General features: G+C 38.0%; 1 protein-coding gene across 1 annotated transcript in view; it reads left to right on the top strand.

Annotated features, from left to right (window-relative positions):
• The window catches only part of ATP6AP1 (ATPase H+ transporting accessory protein 1), a 50,002-nt gene extending 28,179 nt beyond the window's left edge, over nt 1-21,823 (top strand). The window contains exons 7-10 of the mRNA XM_059847206.1: nt 8,570-8,811; nt 9,399-9,452; nt 16,133-16,376; nt 21,117-21,823. Coding sequence (XP_059703189.1) covers nt 8,570-8,811; nt 9,399-9,452; nt 16,133-16,376; nt 21,117-21,326 — 750 coding nt within the window. The 3' untranslated portion in view covers nt 21,327-21,823. The remainder of the gene's footprint in view (nt 1-8,569; nt 8,812-9,398; nt 9,453-16,132; nt 16,377-21,116) is intronic.
• The last annotated feature ends 3,226 nt before the right edge of the window (nt 21,824-25,049 follow it).

The raw sequence follows: 25,049 nt of genomic DNA, 5'->3' as shown, positions 1-25,049 counted from the left end.
TGTATACAAAACAATAGAATCATTAAGGTTGGAAAAGACCTCTGAGATCACTGAGTCCAACTGCCAAACTATGCAGCCATTTAAACTCCAAAGTGCAGCATGCATTTCTCTAAAGTTAGGATAAAGAATGATAATTTCTTAATGAAATTTTCAAACATATTTATGAGTTTAGCTGAGGAATATATCTTTCCTTTAAGGATGGGTATTGAAATGTTCTCTCTAAAAGTTACTTTTATTAAATCCTAAAGGCTTTTCCATAAAAATCTCGAACCTGGAATTGCATGCAAGTCTCTTTTCAAAGTTTGTACATTAGAGTGCTAAGCCTACAAAGCTAAGGAATAGCCAGGGTGTTAATAAAAGGTTAAAAGAATGTTAATGCAGTGTTTTAGTATTGAAACACAGAGCTTATTAGTTTCTAGGGACTGTTTTACCCATTCCTGCTAGATGACAACTTTAAATTGAAACCGATTTCAGTCTTCTAATACATTATATCTTTCTTTTTACACAGCTGTCTAATTAGAAAATAGACTGATTAAAGAAAGGTGTGGCACTAATATACTTTTAGGAAATAGTTCTGCATGGTCAGACCCCTGTACAGTCACCTGTGCTAGCAGCATTGAAAGCACAGCAGAGCTGGAGGCAGTGTTGGGAGAGCTCTGGGACTTGCCAGTGTCCCCCTGGACTGTTTACGGGGGAAACTGGAAGAGAAGAGGCAAATTTGCCCTGCATGAGGTTGACAAGACATTGCTTCTTCTGGGATTCCACCTAGTATCACAGCACTGTTCTGACCCTTGCAGGCCTGTAACTCCCTCCAGCCTTGCACCAGAGTCTCTGGAACTGAGTTCCTGCATTACATATGTCCTTAGTGGCACTGGTAGATGAGAAAAAAAGGCAAGAAACTAATCCCTTTCCTGAAAAAATGTCACAGACATATTTTTTAATTTGTTGATGGAAGAATTACCTTGAAAGCTGTACATAAAATGATGCCTGACATCAAATTTGATATTACATGGCATATTTTGTTCTTGTTCTGTCTTTTCTGTTTTATGAAAACCTCAATGTTTACAATTTTATTGAAACACTGCAGCTATTATTCTATGATTTGATTTTTTATTTAGACGAAGTGATTGAGTGATTTCCTAGGTTGATATTTAATGAATCAGAAGAAGCACATTTTACTTTTTAGTGCACTACAGTATGGAAGTTAAACCTCAGTTATTTTAACAGCCTGATTTCTCTTCTTTTGGGACTTTCAGCCAAATCACTTGGAATCAGCCAAATCACTTGGAAAATTCTGCAACAGAGCAGAGTGTTTCTTGCCTTATGTTGAGCAGAACTATTGGAAGGTCAATGTTGGATTCTGCTGTGCTTTATTGCTGTTAAAAACTCCTTCCTTCTCCCCAATACATTTCCTTATGAACCTAAAAATATTCCTTGTTCCTGATCCTCAGTTCTCAGGATCTGAACTTCCAGAAGGAGTAACTGACTGTGGTTGAACAAATCCTCAGCCAGGCTTGCCATTACCTGGCATTGAATCCTGGATATGGTGTAAGAACAGCAATAGGCATCAAGCTGCTAAAGCAATCCCACAAGAATGGTGGAAGGAAGTTGCTGTTTGTTTTCTGACAAGCCTCACCTTATAAATTTCCATTTTCCAAAGTTTCATATCAAAGCATCCTGACAAGGACCCATAACTAGCAGACACAGAGGTGGTAGTTCCACCTAACTGCTGGGAAAGATTGCATGCTTTGGTCTCATTTTGGTTTATTTGATGTGCTAGAGACTGGTGGGAGATAAAGGAAATTATGAAATTGTGGTTGATGACATTGGCTGGAATATTTAACTAGGTTTTGGTGGAAACACGTCTGTTTTGAGAAAAAACTTGGAAAAGGAAGAAAGGTTTGTCAAGAGAAAAGCATGGAAATCTTAAAAAAAAGCATGGATATTATTTCTAAGATTAGCTTTGTCTAGACTTTCTGATGTGGATTTCATTTATATATACATATACCTTCCAGCTTCCATATCCTACTGTCAGAAAAATTATATGCATATTAAGTGCAAGAAAGCAGAGTAGAAATTAAAAACCTTTTAATAGATTTTCTCTGAAAAAATGCTTGTTTTAACTTCCCTGTCAAAAGATCCAATTTGCTAGATTTATTGGCCAGTTTTGCAGATTAGTCCTCCAAAGTCCTGCAGGATCCAAATATTAAGTAGAGAAAGGGAACATTTTAAGGTTCTTCAGATTTTTAATTTCCCTGTGACTAGCCTACATCTGGGACAAACAGTGCTGGCAAGTCTCCCAGCACTGTGAGTAACACACTTTGGCTCCTGTCTGCATTTTTCAATTAAGTAACCCACCAGACCCCTGTGTAACCTCTGTCCAACTCTCACTGCATATCTGTTCCATTTTATTGCAGCAGACACTGCTCCATCCTTTTTCACATCTCCCATAGCAACTTGAATTTTACATATGGACATAAGAAAGGGGGGAAAGCAAACAGTTGGAAGTGGGTATTCCCCTAGCAGTCTAAAAATTATGCAAAATCTGTAGCTTCTTTTATCTCTATGGCAGAATTGCCTGAAACAGGGCCCAAAATCTAATGCTCAGCCTGGGGACATTGGCATCAGCAAATAGTTCTTGAATGATACATCTGGTAGATTCCTTTCAGGAATAATTTTGTTTTACAAGGCAATTTCTCAATATATTTTTTCTCTCTTTTGTATATTGCTTGCAAAATATGATCACTAAAAAGGAGTAAGTAAGTTCTAACGCTTTTGAGGATGACCAATGCATTGTTTTCATTGAATTAATTGTGTTTGGGTTATTTGTCCTAACTGAAATTTAAGGTGACAAATGTAGTAGCTCCTTCCAGCTGCTATTCCAGCTTATACATGTTCTGTTGTTCTTTCAGAAATCAGGATATTTTTGTAGAAAATGACAATTTCTTAGGGTAGATGAGAAAGTTTGGCATAAAAATCCATTGAAAACTGTAGCAAGAAAATAACAGGAAATATACATTTCTTCAGAAAATGGGGACTGCATTTACAGACGTTCTTGTGTGTACCATACGCTGTCTGATTTTAAAGCCTTTCAAGTGGAATTGAATTGAAGTTTTAACAAGTGCTCTGCTCTGGGCTCTGTTGCTTGTGTGGTCCCTGCTCACTCGTGTCTCTGCAGTGTTGGTGGCACAGAGTAGTTCCATTCCCTGTAAATGACAGTCAAGAGATCTTTTATCTATTCCAGTGCTGCTACAGGACAGGCCTGTGAAGAAGCAGATCTAGCCATGAGTATGTGAGCTGATGCTGCAGGTCGTGTTTATGCATGGATGGGTTTGGCCACTGAACTGAGCAGCGTAGCAAATACCATGGTTTTGTTGTCTCTTCTAACAGAAGGTCTTGAAGTGCTTGCTCATGACTTGGGTAATCTCCACAAGTCACAGCCGTTCTATCAATAATAAAAGAGAACATTATGTTCTACACTGAGATCATTATCTCTTACTGTAAGACATGCATTTTGACTTTTAACATTGATGTCCTGGCCTTGTTTTTGTGAAAAACTCTGAGTGATGCATGCACAAGCTGAGTGTCACAGTTGCCAGGCCATTTGGCTTGCTGCTAGAAGTGTGCATGGTTCAAGAGGGAAGCCATCAGATACTAATGTGAGACAGTCAGGTTGGTCATATATGCAAGGCACTGCAATAACCATAATCACTGTTAATAAATGAATGCACATTTCTGTGCATTCTTTTTTACCTGCTTCATCAGAGTAATAGTAGAGATGGGAAATAGAGGTCAAGGATTCCTCTGGGAAAGTTAACAATTTGCTATTGAAATTAATTCTGATGTCTTGTTTAGGCTTACAGTACAAATACGTAAAATAGGGTTGGAAGGGATCCTAAAGATCGTCCAGTTCCAATCCCTGTGCCATGAGCAGAGACACCTCCAAGTAGACCAGGTTGCTCTAAGCCCCGTCCAACCTGGCCTTAAACACTTCCAGGTCTGAGGCAGCCACGAGTCAGCCTAGAGAGGAATTAAGAAACAAAATCCCAAAATGTTAGAAATCATAAAAAATGTAGACAGTTAAAACTTTCAGAAATAGAGATAATTGGTAACTCTGCTTAATGTTCTAGATTTTGACAGCTTAAAACACTGTTATGCTGCAGTCTTCTACTGACAGGTGGAAGAATGAAGTCCAATCAAATATATTTCTGTTTGCTGCATGTGTGATTTTGTAAACTTGACACCATAAAGAACAGTTTTACAGTTATACCAAATTCTAATGCTTGCCTTTGAAATTGCTGACCTTTAGCAGTGAGATTGCCTGCATCACAGATTCGTGATGCACTATCCTTCAGGAAAATTATGTATTAGCAGAAGTGGTGGTGATGCTATCCATAGTGAGACCATGAGGCCATATCAAAAAGAAAGCATGGAGGAAAACTGATCTGTTTGTGTGGGAAGGAATATTGAAATGATAATTTCAGAAAAAGCACATTTGATATGTGCTGATACTTGGCTGGGATGTGTATGCTGAGTGGCTTCTGGTATGCCACAGCCAAACCCTAGAGAGAGGCATGATCTGCCATTTTGCAGTACCCCTCCACTGAGCACATGTCAGCCTCCTAGTGTCTTTTTTTTTAAAGGACATCTTGCAAAAAATAAATTTTGTTGGTCCCTGTTAAAGCAAATGGAGAAAATGCAAGCATACAGTTCTTTTCGTGGAAAGAATTACAGTTGGTACATGATATGTAGATTCAGCTTCATCTACCAAACCCCAAATCCAGTTCAGATAAAAGGTATCTGTCTTTGTGGTATTATTGTAGCAGTTGCAGCACCTGCCCTTCCTTCCTTGGGCTTTGCCCTTCATGATTTTGGGCATCATCTGTGATCCAAAAAGATTCTTTGTCCTCATTTTTACGACGTATTTTGAACTTGTCTCTACATGTATTCCCTAAATATTTTCAGGTTTTTTTCTTCATTTTTGCCATGCTATGCAATGCTAATAAGCAAAATCTGGCTCTAATACTGCACGTTTTTGTTTTTTTCTTAGTAGAAGGTAGGATTCTTATGTAGTTTTGCAATACTAACAACTGGCTTAATCAGGTTATGACTAAAATTGGAAAAAATGTCATTTGCCATCCAAGTCAGATATATACAGAGAAGACACTGTAGTGCACAAAATAGTATGGATGTATGGAGTAAACTAAGATTTAGCCTAAAAAGAGAAAAGGAATGGACAAGGGAATGGACCCTTCTGCCTACTCATCTCCCTCCTTGAAAGTACAGAAATACCTTTCCAATAAGAGCAGCAATCCCACAGAGAGGATGTGGTCATAAATCTATGCTCTTAGAAATGAAAAGGAGCAGCAAGCACCAGCAGAACAGTTTTCTTATTCTTGGTGTGCACACTTTAATGCAGCAGTAAGAAGTCAAAGACCAAAAGATTGTAACAGAAGACACAAGTGTCTGTTGAACTGATATTCAAAAATCCCATGTTGTAACCAGTTTAAAATATCTGTTTCTGTTGTTCATTACCATTCATCATTTAAGCAAATGAAAGTTTCATTTTCACAGCATTTTGTATGATTTTCAAATGTGTTTACAACTGTTTGATTTATATTTGTTCTCAAGTGTCATTTCAAATGTATAAAATGGCCCCAAATCTTTTTTCTTGTCTCTAGCCACTCTGTGTTGGAAGAGCAAACAAAATTGTGGCAACAACAACAAAACAAGTAATTTTGGATGTAAGGTCTGTTTGCTTGGAAAAAGATTTGTATGTTGGTGTATCAAAATGTTCCCAGACCTGCTTCCTTTCTTGTTTTCAAGAGAAATGATTCTGAATTGGGAGGCTTGAAAAACAGATCAAAGGGAAGAAGTTTTTCAGGCTACCTCTGTTGCAGGTTCAGTTAGTAATTGCAACATTCCATTGTGGTCTAGGAAAATGTAATTTCTTTGTTTTTCTTTTCTGTACATTATTTAATCAGGTCTAGCTGTTGTTCACTGCATGACTGAGATCAAAAATGCCATTGATAAATTCAGAGAATAAGACAGTGATTCACACATCCCTCAGTTCAGACTACCTGAAGGAGAAGAGCACATAGAACAAAGAATTAAATATGGTGTAATGATTGGCAACACTTCCACAATACATTGTTCCTAAATAATCTAATTTGATTTACAGTAATGCAGTGTAAATATAATCCATTTGTCAAGGAAGTGTCCTGTAATTTATAGCTTAGCATGAAATATATGACATTGGAGGATGATTTTGATTCAGTAAGCTCATGTTTGTGCAGGAACAAAAGAAAAAGAAAATGTTCCTTAAACAGAGAAACAGGGGCATAGTGGGGAAGCTCTCAGCTTCCTGGATGGAGCAACTGCTGTCCTCAGGTCTCCAGTGGGTCCCAGGCTGGGCTGTTTCCTTCCTCCTTCCAGCCTGAAGACTGAATTTTTAAATATCTCTCTCTGATTTCAAGCATGCCTGATTCACAGAATATCTGACTTGGAAGCAGATCGAGGGATCCCGTTAATGCTCGTTTCCCCAAGTTTTGGCACCATCTCATTGCTCATCACTGGACAGCCAGGTTTTGTTCCTTTCCCCCTTCCAAGCTCATTTAAATCTTTGTCATCAAGCCCCCTGGTCTAGAGCTCTTCTTGCCCTCTGAGACAGGTGCATCCTGTCAGGTGTCACTGGAGCACATGTTGAGTAGATAATCCCATGGTCAACAAATGCAAAATTTTTCCACTGACACTGACCTTGGAGCCATGCATTGATCTGATGGATCTGCCTATGCCTATCAAACTAGTGAATCTCTTTTCCTCTGAAAGCCCTTATTTCCAGGTTTACACTCTTTTGGTTCATATGCTTTCTGAGAGAGGCAAGGAAATGTGTATGTAAGAGCCTCATGGCAAAGTACTGCTCAGAGAGCAATAGAAATAAAGCTGTAGTATGATTATATTTTAATAGATTTCTTTTTATTTTGAGGTACTTCGACCTAATCCCCAAAGTTATTCCAGTCACAGTATCCAATGTAGCATTGTTTTCAGCTCTTAGCAGGTGGTTTTTAAAGCCCTCTTTAGATGATACATGGGGCCCACATAGTAAAGTCAATAGTTAGACAGGATATAATTTAGACTTCAGCTTTTCCTCTTAGTTTGAAATAAAATGATTACATTTCAGGAAAGTCTAAGGAAAGATTTAAAGTTTTATATCAAAAGTTGAATATTTTCTTTTGTTGTACCCTCTTCTTTTAAAGAGCATGGTATTCATTTAAAATAATACTTGTTCTGATGTATTTGAAAAGGCACTGTTCTGAATTAAAAAGAAATTCATAAAGTATGCATGTATGGGAGGGGAAGACTGCATTCTTCACTAGAGCATTTAGTCAGAGGGTTTTTGTGCAGCCCATTCTGCTTACTTGATAGAATGAGGTACCTGCAAAGACAAGCTGTAAATAACAGATGGCCAGTAGTGTTTACAGAGCAGCCGTTCAGGTGACAAAATCTTCTGGGGCTCTTCTCCACCGGCAGGTGATAAAGTGATATTATAGTCTCTGTTTCAGACTGGGAAATTACTGACTGTCATTAAACCTGTCATTTTATACTGGTTACAACATTGACAGTCTTTAAACCCATGAAAGGTAGTTCCAGGCAATAGCTCCACATCATTACAGTTCTAGTAATCCTTGTACCCTTTGTGATGCCTTTCATTTCTTGTACCCTAAAGTCATACAAGGGTAGAGGCCACTTGTAGCATACAAGGTTGTAAAGCTGACATGGGAATCAAAAATAGGTGGAATATTCCAGATACGAATAGGGTAAGAAGTGAGGAGTAAGATAAGAACAGAATAAATTTGTTGTGTGGTAAGGTAAGTTTGCTTTAACTGTTGATACCTGTTTTATCTGGGCTGCTTTACCTGCATTTTTTAAAAGCATTACCTACTAAGTGGAATTCCTGGAGATATCCAAAATATTCATGCAAATACCCTAAATTCCTGGAAATACCTTAAAAGCAGATGTGTCTCTTGTAGGCTGATGTTCACTACATCAGCCAAATGAGTGAAGGTCTTCTTTTTCCAGAAGCCACCAGAAGAGTCTAAAAATAAGCTTGCTGTAGCTAAGTAGACTGCTCTCACGCTTGTTAAAATGAAGACTGCAAAAACAGTTACTGCTGCTTAAGTGGAGAGTGTCCCTGAACTAGCAAGATGAAATTTTCTCATGATATTATTGCAGAAAAAAGAGGAGCTAATTTCTTTTAGTATTTTCTTCTGGGAAAAAAAAATTCTTCTACCTGCCAGCACAAATGAATGCTACTATCTTAAGGCAACACTACCAAAATTTTTTTACATTTGTTTGCCTAGTGTCAGTGGTGCTTATTTTCACATGTGGAGAGCTGGCCTTGGGAGCCTCATTAGCCTCAACACCACCAGTTAAACAGACAGACAGTAACAAATACTGAGGTTGAGTGAGGATTTAAGAACAGGTGCTCATGGTACAGGATGGTGAAGGTCTGTTTTCAACTGAAAAGACTGTTACAAAGGGATGAATTGTTAATGTGTTGGTGTTCCAGATTTCTAGAAAAACTGATGTGGTGGCGGAATTAAGACGACAATTAATGGCTGCTGAGGAAGAAGAAAGTTCATCATATCCTCCTCTGAATGTAACCATTGGAAATGATACATGCATCCTTTTTTATGCTAGTAATTTCAGCCTCAAAGCCAACAGTTCAGTTTTAATAGATTTGACAAATGCAACATTTTTAACACAGAGTGTGGATACTTCTGCCTCTGAGTGCTCTGACAGCAACACAACGTGAGTAGCTCAAGAAATTTCATATCATAATACATTTAATTCCAAAAAATTTCAGAAATAACATGTAAAATCAGTGCTATTTTAATTGTCTTCTTCTAAAGCATCCAAAACTTTAAAAAAATGTATTCTTAGAAGAAAGAAGTTAAGTCAAGACCACAAAAACTGTTCAGATGAGGCCTGTTATTTTCACAATTTTTTTGTCTTATGTTCCCCGCTTCCTTGTTTGTTTGTATTTGGTCCAAACAGGTTTCCCTGTGCTCCATCTCACAATCACAAAAGTGTCCACTGGCATTAATGACACCATCATTTCATTCCCTTAAAGGGGAGTATTGCCAGTTACGAGGTAGTAACTCAGCTAGAAGTACATTAATGAAACATGATCTCTGTTTTCCTTTACTCTGAAGCACCTGCCCTTGGGTGAATAAAACCCTAGAAATATTTAGTCATATTTTTCTATGTACTGAACCTTTGCTATATGACTTTTGTAATTGCCTACTGATTTACAATATATCCCTCAAATTGAAATGTCATAATGATCTAATTAAAGCTGAATACTCTAACATTAAAAATCTGTTTCTTATTCTTAGACTGTCATTAAAATACACAAGACCAGTGAATGGAATCAGCAGCCTAGAGATAAGGTAACTTATGATTTATTTAAATAGATCTTTTGTGGTTTACAATGCTTGTTAATAAAGTAGGAACAAAAATAGGGGAGAAGTTAAATGAAAATATTTTTTAAATTATTATTTGCTTTCTCTTCTGAGGAGTCATGATGCAGGAAAACAACAGTGCAGTCTTTATATAGGAAATATATTATTATTCTCAGGTAAAGTTCTGAAAAAATATTGTAGGCAAACATCCATACTGTAAGGTACTGGTATATGCAGCTTCCTGTTTTACTAACAGGATTGTTCTACAGTTCTCTCAGGTAAATCCAACTGTGATTTGTAAAAACTTTGAGGTGTTGAAGTCTACCTGCATGGCCAGGGCTGTATTGAGTCCTAATGTGGATTGCCAGTGCACTCTGTTAGTGCTAGCTTGTAACCACAAGGGGTGCAAAAAGTTTTAGTCTTTACTGGTCCATGGATGGTGACAAGACCATAATTCTCCTACCATGGCAAGAGGGAAGAATAGCTAGGGAATTGGAAGACATGGGAAGAAAAATCAAAGGGAGAATCATAGAATTGTTTACATTGAAAAATATCTCTGTGATCATTGAATCCAATATTTAACCCAGACCTGCCAAGTCCACCACTAAACCATGTCCTAAGTGCAACATCTTCTAAATATCTTCAAGGGTGGAGACTCAGCCACTTGCCTGGGGAACCTCTTCCAAGGCCTGGCAACCCTTTAACTGAAGAAATTTCTCCTAAAATCCAACCTAAACCTCCCTGGTGCAATTTGAGTCCATTTTGTCTTGTTGTTTTCTTACTAGGAAGAGGAAACTAAACCCCACCTCCCTAAATCCTCCTGTCCCATTGTTGTAGAGAGTGATAAGGTCACCCCGGAGCTTCCTCACCTCCAGGCTAAATATCTCCAGCTCCCTCAGCTACTCCTTGTGGACAGGACTTGTGCTCCAGCCCCTTCAACAGTTTTTTTGCCCTTCCCTGGACACGCTCTGGTACCTCAATGTCTTTCTGCTGGTGAGGGGTCCAGAACTGAACACCAGATTCAAGGTGTGACCTCACCAGTGCTGAGTACAGGGGGACAATCACTGCCTGGTTGCACTATTGCTGATACTGGCCAGGATGGCATCAGTCTTCTTGGCCACCTGGGCACTGGCAGGGTCATGTTCAGCTGCTGTTGACCAGCACCTCCAGGTCCTTTTCCGCCAGGCATCTTTGCAGCCATTCTGTGCCCAGCCTGTGGTGCTGCCTGGGGTTGTTATGACCCAAGTGCAGGACTTGGCATTGTTGAACCTCATACCATTGGCCCTGGTACATCAATCCAGCCTGCCCAGATGAATGCTCAAATGAATAGATACCATTATTTACACTGAGACAGAAAGACATTCTGTGTTAAGGTAAAAGGATCCCAGAAGAACTTGTCTTGAGGAGAGTCAGCAATGTGTTTGGAGTGGTATTCAGAGTGCATAGAGACACTTGTATTCAGTATCAGAGATGATGACAGGTGGCAAAAAGCCAGACATACATCTCCCTTCTCCCTCAACCAGCTAGAGCTTTGCAAGAGAACATACTGTACAGATAAGATTGCTGTTAGTACAGTATTTTTACTTTTTTGACTTTAAACTTTTGACTTTTTGAAGTTAGCTGTGTATAGGATCCCTGGGACTTATCCTTGGTGATGGTGTCAAGCATGCCTTGGTCTCAGTCATGTAAATTATCAAAGAGACACGTATTTCCCTAAACACTATGGGGAATTAAGAAAATATTTTCCTTGGATCCCATTTAAAAGATACTGATCTCAAACCAAGACTCGACCCAAGTTGTATTTTTCCTTTTACTACAAGTCCCAAAATACCACCTTCTCTGGTGCTGTCCTGATGCTCTTCTGTCTGCTCTTTATGCTCCTATCCCACTCTGATAGAGACAGGCCCTCCAAAACACTGCTCTGATTCTCATTCTTCATCTTTGCTCATCCTAGCACAAGTCTTAGCTGGTCTGCTGTAATCTCTTTCTGTCTGAATGAATGTGGTTGTTTCCTACATTTGTCCTGAATGCAATTATGCTCCGCATAATATCATCTTTTTTTAGTAAAATTACAGTTCCAAAAAAACAGTACAAATCACAAAGCATCCTCTGGAGCGTGACACTGTGCTTCAAAATGAGTTCACAGCTAGATCTTAAAGGTGTTGTTTCCTTTAGTAGTCAACAGGCTTCACTTAACTGTGCAATGGCAAATTGCAAACCTTGAGACAGTACTATAGAAACAAAATTCTTTGGCAGTTGAAACATTTATCTTAGATTTTGTTTTTTGCAGCTGGCAGAAGATTAAATGTGATGTTAGTGCACACATGGATTTAGTGAAGGTTATTTAGAATTATATTTAGTAATCTGTTTGTTAAAAAACTTACAATTTTAATTAATTATTGGATGAAAAAATTAATGCGGTCATGAATCTGAGTTGCATCTGGAGAGAAGAAATTTGAAGGAACTCTGCAGACAAACTGTAATTTAAATGAAATTCCAGTACAAAAGGTGAATGGTTCATGTTTTCTTTCTTTTTCAGGAAAAAAAAATTATATCCTTTGAGTCTGTTGTAGTAGAGGCAGAAATATTCACAAAGTCTTTCTTGACCTGTGCCTCTACTTGAACACATTATAGCTAAATACAAAATGCATAAACAGCCCTTGAAGCTGGAATAAGAAACTCAGGCTCCACAATAGGTGAGGACTTGAAAAGATAGCTCAGGTAAGGTCCTGGATGTTTTCATGCCAAGCAAATAAGAGTAGCATTGGCTGGCTGTGTTTTGCAGGAGAATTTGTTTTATTCCATTGGGCCATGTGTGATACACGTTTTAAATAGACCTTCAGGGCGAATAAACACAAATATATCTAAATAGATCAATTTTTATTTATGACACAGGTGCTTAGAAATATAAAATTCAATAGAGGAAGAATGTAAGGAGTAGCTTCCATGGTAACCGTTTCTTGGACCTTCACTATGCCTTGGCCTGTATGTGGGAGATAGGGACTGACTGTCTCTGTACTGCTTTTTTCCCCTCTCCCCTTAACCTCTTAAGCTGTTTCCATCTGGACCTACAAGTTTCCTCATTTTTTGCTCTTTCTATTCTCCCTCTTGTCCTGTTGCACATGGGGAGTGAGCAAACAGCTAAATGTGTGCTTGGCTGCTGGCTGGTATCAACCCATAGCACCTCACTTTACAAATTAACAATAGTTCTAAAGACTCACTTGATTATTTTTAGTTTTCTGTTGGATTGCCACTTGGTGGGACAATGCTGTCATTTTAGGCCTCTGTTAGCTACCATAATATAGCAGTGCATGCTATGGAATGCAAATAATAAGATACATGGAACAGAACCAGAACAAGCCATTGACTTTTTTCATGATTCATTCACACTTTATTCACCTTGTGTATCTCAGCATGTCTCTTGTCAGAGCTTCTAAAATCCATAGAGATATGTTGCAACCTCTGTTTTCCCCTCTGGTTCATTTTGATTTTGATTTCTTTTTCAAGATTACACTTCACTAAGATCATGGTCTGCCTTAACAAACAGGACACAAGCCAGGCAGAGAGGTGGAAAGAACAGAGCTGAGAGCCATGACTGCACTTTTTGCCTTTGTAAAGGCCTTTTACTTAAGTGTAGGATAGCATATCTTGAAAGTGACTCCAGAGAGGACCATGTTCATTCAAGTAGCTCAGTTTATTCTTCAGTAAAGTAGGTTCTAAATTCAGCAGCATGAGCAGGATCCAGAGGCTGCCCCCCTTACCAACACCAGTCTATGCCCACGTACAGAGCAGCTGGTCACATCCCACCTCCACTGACAGCTGCAACTGCTGCTTCATCCTGTGCACACACACAGCTGGCACCTCCCTCTCACTCTCTCTAGCAAGAGCCACAGTCTCACTCATCCTCCTGCACTTGTACTGGGAGATGAGCTGTAAGGGAGTGGCTGTGGAGTGTTGTGATAGTGTTAGGAAAGCAAGCTACTGCTTGCAGGAGTGGGAGCAGTGGGCAGTAGTCCTTTGCTGGAAGAAACACCATCTCAGTTCTCTCATGAGCTGATCCAACTGTTCAAGCACTTGTCTGTCATTTTCTCTGGGAAAAAGTGTCGAAGTGAATGGGAGTGCACAACATTAGTGTTCCAAATTTACATTGGTACATACTTGACTGCTGTTGTCAGAACAGAACAGAGCTGACCCAAAAACCGTGTTTTAAAGTCTTTTGCTTAACAGTTGTGTTTCTCTTTGAATATTTGAAACAGTAATTCTAGCTGCCTTCCTCTTCAGAAATACCTCTGCTTGTAATGATTAGCCACATGAGTCACGATCAGTGGTGGTGGCAATCAGAGTTCATACAGTTATCTGGCACAAAGGCAGCCTGGCCCATGACCAGGAATTTTTTGTGCCACTATACATAAAGTACCTAATGTCCCCAATGTACATAATTGTCTCTAATGTTTAACATGAACGTAACATTTCCTTAAGAAGCCAAGGTACTTTCAGTTCTGCAGATAAAACCTTTGTTTTCTCTCTGCTCTGTATCATTAATTTGCTATAATGTGCTCTATTTGCTGTCTACTCATTTGAGAAAATGTTAAACTAAATTAAGTAATTCTATAGATTTTTGTTGTTTGAATGCCTTTTTTTCTTGTAGTTTAATGAACTCTATTTACATCCATTATCAGTTAAGCGTGTGCCTGTTGGAGGCTATTCACTGTTAGCTGTTTGGAAAAATGCCAAGGATAACAGCCTTCATTACTAAGCTAACTGTGATCAACTAGTTAACCAGTTAGAATATTAATTCTCATAAGTCTGCAAGTAGCACAGCATTTTAGTCTTTGGTGTAATATGAAGAGACAGCATTCCCTTCAAACTCATTTTAGACTGTACTCACATACATGGCCTTATAAAACTTTTTGTTCATAAGGTCAGTTTAAAAGAAATTTCCTTCTTTACCACTTGTCTCATCTTATCAGCAAAAGTACAGACCACACCCAGCCTTTGTGGTTGTCATAAACATTTAAGTAATCTTCTCTGTGTTTATAACTGGCTTTCAGCTAGTGCCTATAGCATTGCTACTGCGGCACCAGGGAAATTCTGTCCAGATTGTACTGTACATCAGGAAAAGGTTCCTTTCTTCTAGCAATAATATCAAGGTTTTAATTTTGTAACTGTATAAGAATAGACTATTTTCTATATATATCTGTAAATGTGGACTGGATGGAATTAGTTTTTTTGTTTTTTTTTTCTTTTTCACTGATGCTTGCAGCTTAATGTTTTATGTTCAGGCTTAAAACATAAAGAATTCCATAAGACAAAACATCCTTTTCTCACTTCAGTGACACTGTGTTCTGGAATTCCTTCTGAGCATTTTGAAACTCTTGACATTTCTGAACTTACCTGAATCAAAAGCCACTGATTATTAATAATTTTTTTTAAAAAAGCATTCTTTGTGATTAGATTCTATGCTGTGTGGATGACACAATATTGAAAGTAAGTAATTTCAACAAACATGCAATATTCTACAGAGAGAATATTTTCTCTACATACATATACGCTACAGAACATAAAATAATATATATTGTGCCTCATTTAAGATTACTATACTTTTTTTTCAAACCAATCATAATTTCATCTTAGTTATGACTTCAAATTTTAAACTGAACATACAGCGTCACCCATTGTGGACACACATATTAGAATATTTCATTTTGTAGCAAGTCTTACTTATTGATAAATAGATTTCTCTTCTTAATCTTTTGTGGTTACCAATAATCAAAAGAAATCATCAGCAAACTGTGTAGAGATACACATGCATAGACCAAGTAGGGTTAAAGTATCAAACAATGTACACTAAGGGTATAGGCTTATAATTTCCTTATGAAATAGCCTGAATAGCCTAAAAGTAACTGTATAAAAACTGGTAAAGAGTAGCACATAGTCCTGATCTGTACAGGAGCAGAATGTACCTCTGGATGTTCTTGGTTATGTCTGCTGGGAGCTGTTCAGACTGCATTGGTAGTAACACAAATTCCATGATTATAAACTGCTGCAATACTACACATACACAGATGCTTTCAAAATTATAAAATATTTTTTTGTGCATAGCCTACTTCAAATTGTGAAACTAGATCTGACAATCCTTCCTGACCCACCAGTGAGAGAAAGCTCTGTCTTCTACACCAAATTCAGACCTTTGCAAAGGAAATTGCCATTTAGGCATTTGAGCCAAGAAAGAATTGCAATGATAAATTAGAATGGCTATCATGCCTATACATATCAGAAAAGCAATTTTCCAAAAATCCCATAAAATATTTATTCAGAGCCACTGCAGTCCTACTGACACTTTCTCAGCTTCTCATTTATTATAAACTGTTGGTAACTGATGAAATACAGCACTGGCAGAGGCCCTTGAAGAATGAAACTGCATTTGCTTCTTGCCTGCCACAGTTATAGAAAGCTGTGCTTGTGAGGTGAAACTGTAAGTAGTAAACACATTCACAGAACTTCTTCACTTGAAACCATCCTAATGACATGGGAGCCCATGCCATCATCAACTGTGATGTTTTCAGCCAGCAATAGTGAGCCTTTATCGGTTACTTTATCAAAAGTATATTAATTTTTTCCTTCTAACCTGTTGATTTTTTTCTTTTTGTCCTCTGTTGTGTTCCTAGGTTTTTAATGACCAACAAGTTCTATGAAGTCTCGGCTAGAAGATGGTCCACTTTAGATTCAGTTGAGATTGTACAAGATGGAGAAAAGTTAGCTAAATTTATTGTTTCTGGCATCTCTGCCCCTGCAGAGTATTCATTTCATTGTCAGCTGGTGGGAACAAGCAATCTCTATCCTGCAAGGCTGGATAGAGATCCATCCAACAATGAGGCAAAAAATTGGGATGTTTTCATTTCCAAGTTGCAAGTGAGTATGCTTTGCCATTTCAGAGATAACTCCAAGTACTATTACTTGCTATTGTAGGTGGTGAATGACACACATTCATAATGCCCTTGCTTTCATTCCAGCCAGTGGGAAAACATAAAGGAAAAGCTGTTCCCCTAGGTGAGCTATTCAGTAGAGGGGTAAACAAGACGCCAGTTGCTGAACAAGGAAAACATGAAAGCGCAGCTTTGAAAAACATAACTATGAAGTTGTCCACAGAAAGAAAACCCAATTAAACCAAATGTGCCTAATCAGGCAAAGAATGGCTAAGTCCTGATGCCTGTTTAATGAATTGGGCTGCTCTTGGAAACAGGGGCCTCTTAGGTGGGTGGCTTTATGCAGCTTACTTTGTTTTTATTTGATTTCTCTGTGCTTTGTTTGCCTAGGAAAGTACAGCTTAGTGTGGCTGCTGTTTTGGCTGACATGGACTATCTGAACTCCTGCAGATAGAAACAAAGCCCAGTGCAACTAGATTTAATGGGAGGTTTGCCACGGACTTCCATCAGGAATGGTACTTGTTCCTGCATGACCCAGAAGGAAAGCAGATGGCTTTTTTTGAATGACACATAACTCTACTGCTTATTTAGTAGTAGTTAAGACTACATCTGTGAGGTATAGATTGTTACACTTTTACTACTTTGAGCTTTGCTCTTGACTTAAGAGAAGCATAACAACATTTATATCTTAAAACAATATTTCTCTAAGGGATCTCTTTGATGGAAGAGATCATTAAAATAATGGGAATAATTCCAAACTGTACTCTATTTGTCAAACATGAGCTAACCCCTCAATAACTGGATACAAATGCTGATATAATTGTATTTATAATTTTGATAACAAACCAAATCTCAATAGTCTGACTCCAAACTTGACACTTCTGCTTAATCAATGGAAATCTCAAAGAAAGAGCATTGGTGCTTAGATTTATTTTCCACAAATTCCAGTATTGTGTCTCACCATTTTTTGAGAAACAATGTTGTAATACATACCAATGTTGTGAAGGTTCTTTATGAATTTTTTTTTTGTAAAGATCTGTAAATACCATGGTTCATGCAACTGTACTTTGCCTAGTAAACTCTGGAGTTAGTCTTTCACATCACTAAGATATGAAAGGACATGACCTATGAAATTACAAAGTGTATACTTGCCACCTATCTTTCCTGTCAGTTTCTATATGCGCTGATATTACTGCCTTCTTAAAGCTTCAATAGGCCTTGCTCCAACCTTAGCAGGCATCCATTCACTGTGGTCTTAACCAAGAGCAGAAGTGGTGGTGTCTCACCTTCCTTATTGATTTGGAACCGCAGGTGCTTCCACTTTCAGACAACAGAAACTCCAGTTCCTCTTGAGAAAGGGCTTTTTTTTCTGATCAAATCCTAAACATAGAACACAACCCGAAAACTCCCAGTCTGATATTCTTCTCTGGTGTGAGAAAACAGAAGGTCACCATTCTGGGCTCATGTCGAAGTTCTATCTGACCTAGATCATACTTTTCCAGATATCTTCCACTGATACATACTGAAAGGTGATCTCAGTATCAGTCTTTGTTATTGCATAAGGTTTAGAAACCCCCAAACCCTATTGCATGGTGAAAAAAGCATGTGGGATGTGCTCAGTAGTTGCAGCCAGCACAAAATCTTGTTCCTGAAACTGAGAAACATGATTTTCATGTCAATTTTATGCAATGAGTTAGAAACCGTGATCCAATGCCAATCAAACTGGCAAAATTGCACTTTGCAAGGCTGGGTCCTGGAAGCTGCATCACAGAATTAGAGGGACAATGCTGCACAGGGAAGCCTTGCACAGCTTGTTCCTGGGTAAGGTTGAACAGGTGTAGCCTTTAACTTCAGTTCTGGAGCTGTCTCACTCACTACCATCTAAAAGAAGCTCTGTGGGATGCTGACTCGGCACAGTCACAGCCTAGGATGTCACCAGACCTCTGCAGAGCACCTAAACTGCTCTGGGTTTGGTTGTTCAGGAATGGTTCTTCTACCATGATACCTTTTGTGTTTTTGAGAAACTCATATTTGTCAGTGACCTAAAGGGGGAGGCTGCCAGCAAAACCACTGCTTTTCTTTAGTATGTGTGGTCCAGAAGTACTTTGAAACCCATGAAAAACTGCCAAAAACTTCAAAATCAAGAATATTTTGATTCTTTGTAGCTAAAATATCTCAAAGTTCAAAAATTAGAAGTTTGGTGTGCACTTAAAAGCCATAAACCCAGCATATTTTACTTGAAGTTTTTGTCATAGACCATATGATGAGAAATCTACATTCAAAAATATTTTAAAATTAACAGTAAATACAGACATGTATAATCAAGACAAATGTCTGGTCTAAACACCAAAATCAAAACTTCCACTGGACAAAGGCCTGTATGCAAAAGACTTTTACATTCATAAATATTAGATAACTACATGTAACTATTTTTAACTTTTCTATATATGCTGCTGAAATTCTCTTTTTTTTTTGCCTGGTATCTAACACCCCCACAGAAATGATAAAGCTTCAGAAAAACAATAAAATAACCCAGCATATTCTTTCTTGCCTTCCTAAAAGTAGACATAGCATTTTAGGAATGTACAATTGAATCTTTCACCTAGAGGGTTCAATAAGCATAATGCTGTTTTAAAAATATATAAGACCACTAGAATTGAAATAATAAATTTCAGTATTTCTGGCTCTAAATCAGGAGTGGCAAAGCCCTTCAAAACTGAATATACCTGTTAAGTACTTCAGAGAGCCCTTGTAAATGTGGTAGGAAATGTGTATTGTTTTCCAGAATGTCAATCCATTTTTTTGAGCACAAATGTGATAAATCATCAAATGTGATAAATCATGACCTTCTGTCCATTTTTATTGTCAATAGGTCTTTCAGGCTACATTTCACAACTCCTATTCACATTCTCACTTGTGGTCAAAGCAGTGGCTTAACAAGCAAAGGCTTTTGCAGTCATGTATTCTCTAAAGCTGTGCAAATAGTTGTCCAGCCCTGCAGCTTATGTTCACTAATCCTGCTTTAATCAGAAGTCTGAGTACCTTTGGTGAAAGCAGACAGTCTTTGAGAGTTAGCTACCATGATTTGACTTGAAAAGATTCTTCTAAAAGGTTGAATTGCTAAAATTGTCTTCACCCCCACATTATCTAAAGAGCCTCTAGTTCTTCACATTATATCAGTTATGAGCAATGACCACTCTGGAAGGTCATTGCTCATAACACACACATTACATGAACATTAACTTTAGGGACCTGAGCCATGCCTGAATACAAACCCAGAGTGTTTGCTGGTGTCTTTGTTGCCTGGTAGATTTGTTTGGTTCGTACCAACACCTTTCCTAGGAAGTACAAACTCTTTTATTACCACACATAAACTCAAGCTTTCCATTTATTTTATTGCACATCATAGAATAATAATGGTGTGGGAACACATAAAAGTAGAAATCCATGACCTTCTGTTTTCTTGCTTATTGCTGGGTGAGAGAAGTTATTTAAATAAAATAATACTTTAAAAATTTTATTTGATAGTATTTTAAGGAAAATAGTAATTTAACATGTCATTTCTTTACCAGTGGGTTTATGATATTTGGTGCTTTCCTTACACACCCATTTCAAAGATGCTGTAAATTATAAGAATCCCATTCCTAATTTTTATAAAAATATTTAAGAATGAATCAAAATGAATCAGATTAATTCTTTCCTTCCTATTCTTCCACAAGTTTTGTTTTCTTCCTTCTAAAGGAATCAGTGCCTATGCCATTATGTGCATGCTTGTAGAGGGGAGATTGTCTTCCCTTTCTGCATAGTTTTCTAATCCTTTTATTGGTTTGAACAAAATTTTTAGGAAGTCGTTGGTCTCAAAGGCATTCAGTTTGTTGATATTTTTGTGCAATTGGGATCTAGACAGAGAATATATCTCCAAATTGGCTGATTTTTCTGAGGAAAATAATATGGTCAGAGGACAGTCAGTGGTAGACATTGTGAATTCAGTCAAATCAGAGATATTACAGACTTTTCTAACTGCTGGAAAAGTTTATATAGGTTTTGTAAGTTAATAGACAACACATATCCCATACCTCAATAAAGCAAGCCTTTCCTTCTGTTTTGAGTCTTTGAATTACAAAGGAGGGAGGAAGAAAGATTTCACAACTTTTTTCTCCTTGAACTCTAACTAAAACTCAGCCAAAAAAGATCATCTTTATTAGATGTGTTTTAAAGTAAGTTCTAGGAATTTTGTCTATCTGCTCTGTCAAGGAGCTATTAGCTAAAACTCTCAGACTATTTCAACAAATCTCGTGATCTGAGGAGCCTTAACTCTCATGCCTTTGAGTGCTTTGAGTTTCCTGGCTCTGAAGTGGTCATAGAGCTGATGATCAGTGAATACTGATAATACTGGTTATATGACTACGGAATACTGATCAGAATGCAGTAGATGCAGAATACTGACCACACGTCCCCTCTGGGACTTTACTTCGATAAGAAATACAAATTTCTGAAGTGGAGAACCTACTGCTTACCAAAGAAATGGATTCTACATCTTTAATTTCCTTGGTTAAAGGAGATCTGGAAAATTGTTTTGCAGAAAATTTTGTTCTCACTCTTTTTTTAATGGGCAGAGAGTATGACTGATAGTTAAAAGCTGTGGGGCTTTGTAATTACCACATATATCCTGAAAGTAAGGACTATGCTTAATTGCACTCTTCTATCTATCTTTCCTCATTTTCAGATTCAAGGCTTCAACATCATAAACAACCAGTTTTCCTATGCAAGTGACTGTACAGGTTTCTTCACTCCTGGAATTTGGATGGGCTTGGTGACATCTGTAATTTTACTGTGGATCCTGACCTATGGCATCCATATGATCATGCAGCTCACAACAAACAGCAGATTTGATGATCCCAAAGGTCCAGCTCTATCAGTTCCTCAGACAGAATAGCCATGGTTTGACTTCATGCCGCTGTGGCTTTTCCCGGTCTGGTGTTCATGATTTTTATAACCTTTTACTTCAAAATATGTTTAACTTAAAAAGATATCATAGGAAAACCAGATAATGAAACTAAATATAAAAATGATCCTAGTGCTTGGCAATGATAATAATTCTATCTGTTATTATGATAATTTGTTAACAGCTTTTTGTGTTGAGGTTCTGAAGTGAGACTGTAGATTACTCTCTCTGGCTATTAGAAAGACCATTAAAAATGTCCTTCAGATTAACTTCTATTGGCAAAGAAAACATATCAAAACACAGGTAATTTGGAAGGATAAAATGTTTTATGAGAAATTATATAGTAAAAATATTGGTCTCTCTAAAGGCTCTTTAGTGTCATGAGGATGCTACATCTTAAAAAATTTTAACTGTGTTTTGAAATTTTTTCTCTTGAGTAAAACATTCAGAAATGTGCAGAACTAATAAAGTATAAGTCACTAACTAAATGGTCCTGAGGAGTCCTTTCAAAATACATCACTTTGTTGAGGTGGGGTATCACAAAGGAGAGTGGGTTGATTAAGGTTTAACTTCCATCTACTCTCATCTTACACTTGTGAGAATTGTGTTGAGTAATGCTGACTTGAGTTTGCTTTAGCAATGGACAGCTGATGAGAGGGCAGTCAGTGGCAGATAGGTCCTTGTCCAAACTGATCACAAAATTAGATTTGATGTCATGGCAATGAATGCAAATTTTCAAGTTGAGAACCTGCTATAATTCAATGTGCTAGTTCAGACAGCATCTTAACAGAGATAAAGTCGTTTTCTTAGCGTCTTCCATTTTCCAGGCATCTTTGGAAAAGTTATGAAATTCACAAAAAAAAAAGGAAAAAAATATTCTATAAAATCATTAGAAGCACTGTGCCAATGTACTGTTTAAGTCTGAGCATTTTATGGTCATCTCAATGCTTCTAGAAGTCTCAAAACATTCACAGTGTTCTATATTCTTCTGCAATTAATAGAAACACTACATCTTCTATTGGGTAATCTGTTTATGGAGTGGATTACTGAATTTTATGTAGAACTAGGAAATAGTAAAAGAGCAATAGTAAAATGGTAAAATGAGACTTTTATTCTTTCCTCTGGAATGTTTTTATGACTGTGCATGTTCAATTAGTAGTTAAAACCCCCTAAAATACCATTTTGACAAAATTACATTTGTGAAATGAGAAAAATTCTAACTTTTCTGATCTTGATCCATGTCGTACTACAATGATACAGAGGAAAGACAGTTAGAGTCAACTATTTAACTAGACAGACAGTAGTTTCTATCCATCATTTCTGGGTGTCACACTTTTATTATGCAATCCAAAAAGTAGATTAAATGTTGTCTGAAGCTATTCCTTCTGAATCATTCAATCCTGACCTGTAAAACAAAAGGAAAGTGTCATATAACTAGCAGAGGTGTCTCCTGTGCTGTAATATTTTTCCCAAATGCTTTCAGGACCTCAAAAAATGCATTTGATCTACACAGAACCTCTGTGTTAGAAAGGCATATTTTCTTTGCACAAATTAGTTGCCATGAGACAACTGGACTTGTTCTATTAATTCTCCCTTTGAAGCAAGTATTAATGTGACAACAGAAAATTGACATAATAGTCATGTCACTATTGCTAGAAGAGGGAACGGCTGCGCAAAGGACTTGATCCATAGAAAACTGCTTTTTTAGGATTTTTATCTAGCTTCAGTAAAATTTGGAAAAGATTTTGTTGAACAGTGGCAATAGAAGAAGAGCTTTACCAGGCCACCTAACTTAGGATTCTCTCTCCAGCAGTGGTACGAGTATGGAGAGCATCTCTTAGTGCTCCCTGCAGATGTTCTCCATTCTCCACCATTTAGCTCAGGCACTTCTACAACCAGAAGTGCTGCCTTTGTATTTAATATCTGGGTGTAGCTATAGCCCATAAATTTGTCCAGCCTGCTCTGAAGCCTGTGGGCTCTCATACAGCTTACAGTGTCCTGATTATGGTATGGCACTGGGAATGCTTCTGCCCTCTCTTGCTTGCCTGGGATGGACTCTGGAGAAGAGGGTGGGGAAACAGTCTCATACTGACTGTACCATGAGGAAAAGATAAGCCTCTTTCAGAAGAGCTGTTTGATGTGTTTGGTATTACACATTCCAAGGATAAGGTGAAGGCATTTTTAATGGAGAAAAGCTTTTTCTTCCTCCCTTCTCTCACAGCAAGGATACCATTCTTCGGCAAGTAGGGCCTGTGGGGGCAAGTAGTGGGTTTGTATAGTGACTTGGGATGTCTTTGTAATGGAAAGATCAAACCACAGGCTTATCCTTGTGATGTCTGTGCTGGAAAACATGTCAGGAAAAGAAAGGAACTATCTACAGTTCTAGCTGTCCTGTGGCCAGGTGGACTGGGCTCTGGGGACCATGGCCTGTCTGTCATGGAAAGGAACTGCTCTCTGCCCACATGGAATGGGTTCACCTTGGCTGGCTGGCAAATGCCCACCCTGCTGCTCTGGCCTCTTCTCCCAGGGGCCACCCCTGCTGACAACAACACCTGGACACAGACATCCAAAACCCCACCTCAGAGGACCATGCAGGCTGCTGGAGTGCCCATGCCCTCTGAAACCCCGTGCCCATCACACTCCCTGTGGCTGGAGACAAGGACAACCGATCACTTCGTTCAGCAGGGCTGGCTTCCTTCTTTGTAAATAGGGCTGTGCCTCAGAAAATTCCAGGAGGATTTTGCACCTGTCTGTGTTTGTTTCCCTTTCTGAATAAAGTTGAATCCCTGACAGGAGCCTTCCAGTTCTACGTACTTCTGATTTCACAATTCAGCTTAATCATAAAGGTACTTGTTAAAACATGCCTGCTTTGGGAGCTGTTCCAGACAGAATATTAGCTCTGTCTGAAAAAGTGTGAGCCTTTAGGACTTCTACCAGACTTTGCTGAATTTATCAGAAGTAGTAACTTCTCTGTGTGCTAGCTCATTTCTCTACCAGTCTAAAAATATACAGTAAAGATGAAGGGGATGATGGATAAGAGTATGAGTTAGAAAAGTAAAAGCTTTTTTTTTTTTTTCATTTACATATATATATAAATTAAATTTTGTGGGGAAAAAAAATCAGGAACTTTATAAAACTGCAGCAAAACTCAAAAAATCAATTTAACTCTGAAGAATCAAGAGTTAAACCAGAGAAACCCCAAAACTAAACACAGAAGTCCTGAAGAAATAAGGTGTTTCATCACAAAGTGCAGCAATAATGATCTGTTGAAAGGGATAGCTGAGATGGAGCTAGAATCTGAACCTCCTGATTTGTGTCCTGGTCTGTTGGTTTCTTTTCCTGTGAAATAACTAATTTCACAAATCCTACAGAAACTCATCAATGACTTATAATGACTCAGAATTATAATAGAAATAGCCCAAGAATAGTATTTTTATGGAGACAATAAAGGAAGACAGGTTATTCTATCTTCAGGGGAATACTCAATGAAACTCCACCTTTCTTTTTGTGTGACTAATATATAATAAGCAAATCTAAATTAGCTGAATTATTAGGCAGTGCCCAGGTGTTAAAGGGTTCTGTAATTATTTCAGCATAAACTGAGGTCAATCAGGAGAAGCTATAGAGGCTCAAAACAAGGAATGACCTTGATAAGCTAATTCTGAAGATAATCAGAGACACAAGAAGAAGTCTGAATGTTGGATACTGATCACT

The sequence above is a fragment of the Haemorhous mexicanus genome, chromosome 5 (genome assembly GCF_027477595.1).
Source record: "Haemorhous mexicanus isolate bHaeMex1 chromosome 5, bHaeMex1.pri, whole genome shotgun sequence".
Classification (NCBI taxonomy): Eukaryota; Metazoa; Chordata; class Aves; order Passeriformes; family Fringillidae; genus Haemorhous; species Haemorhous mexicanus.
Note: the sequence above shows the minus strand (reverse complement) of the source record. Positions and strands in the feature narration are given on the sequence as shown.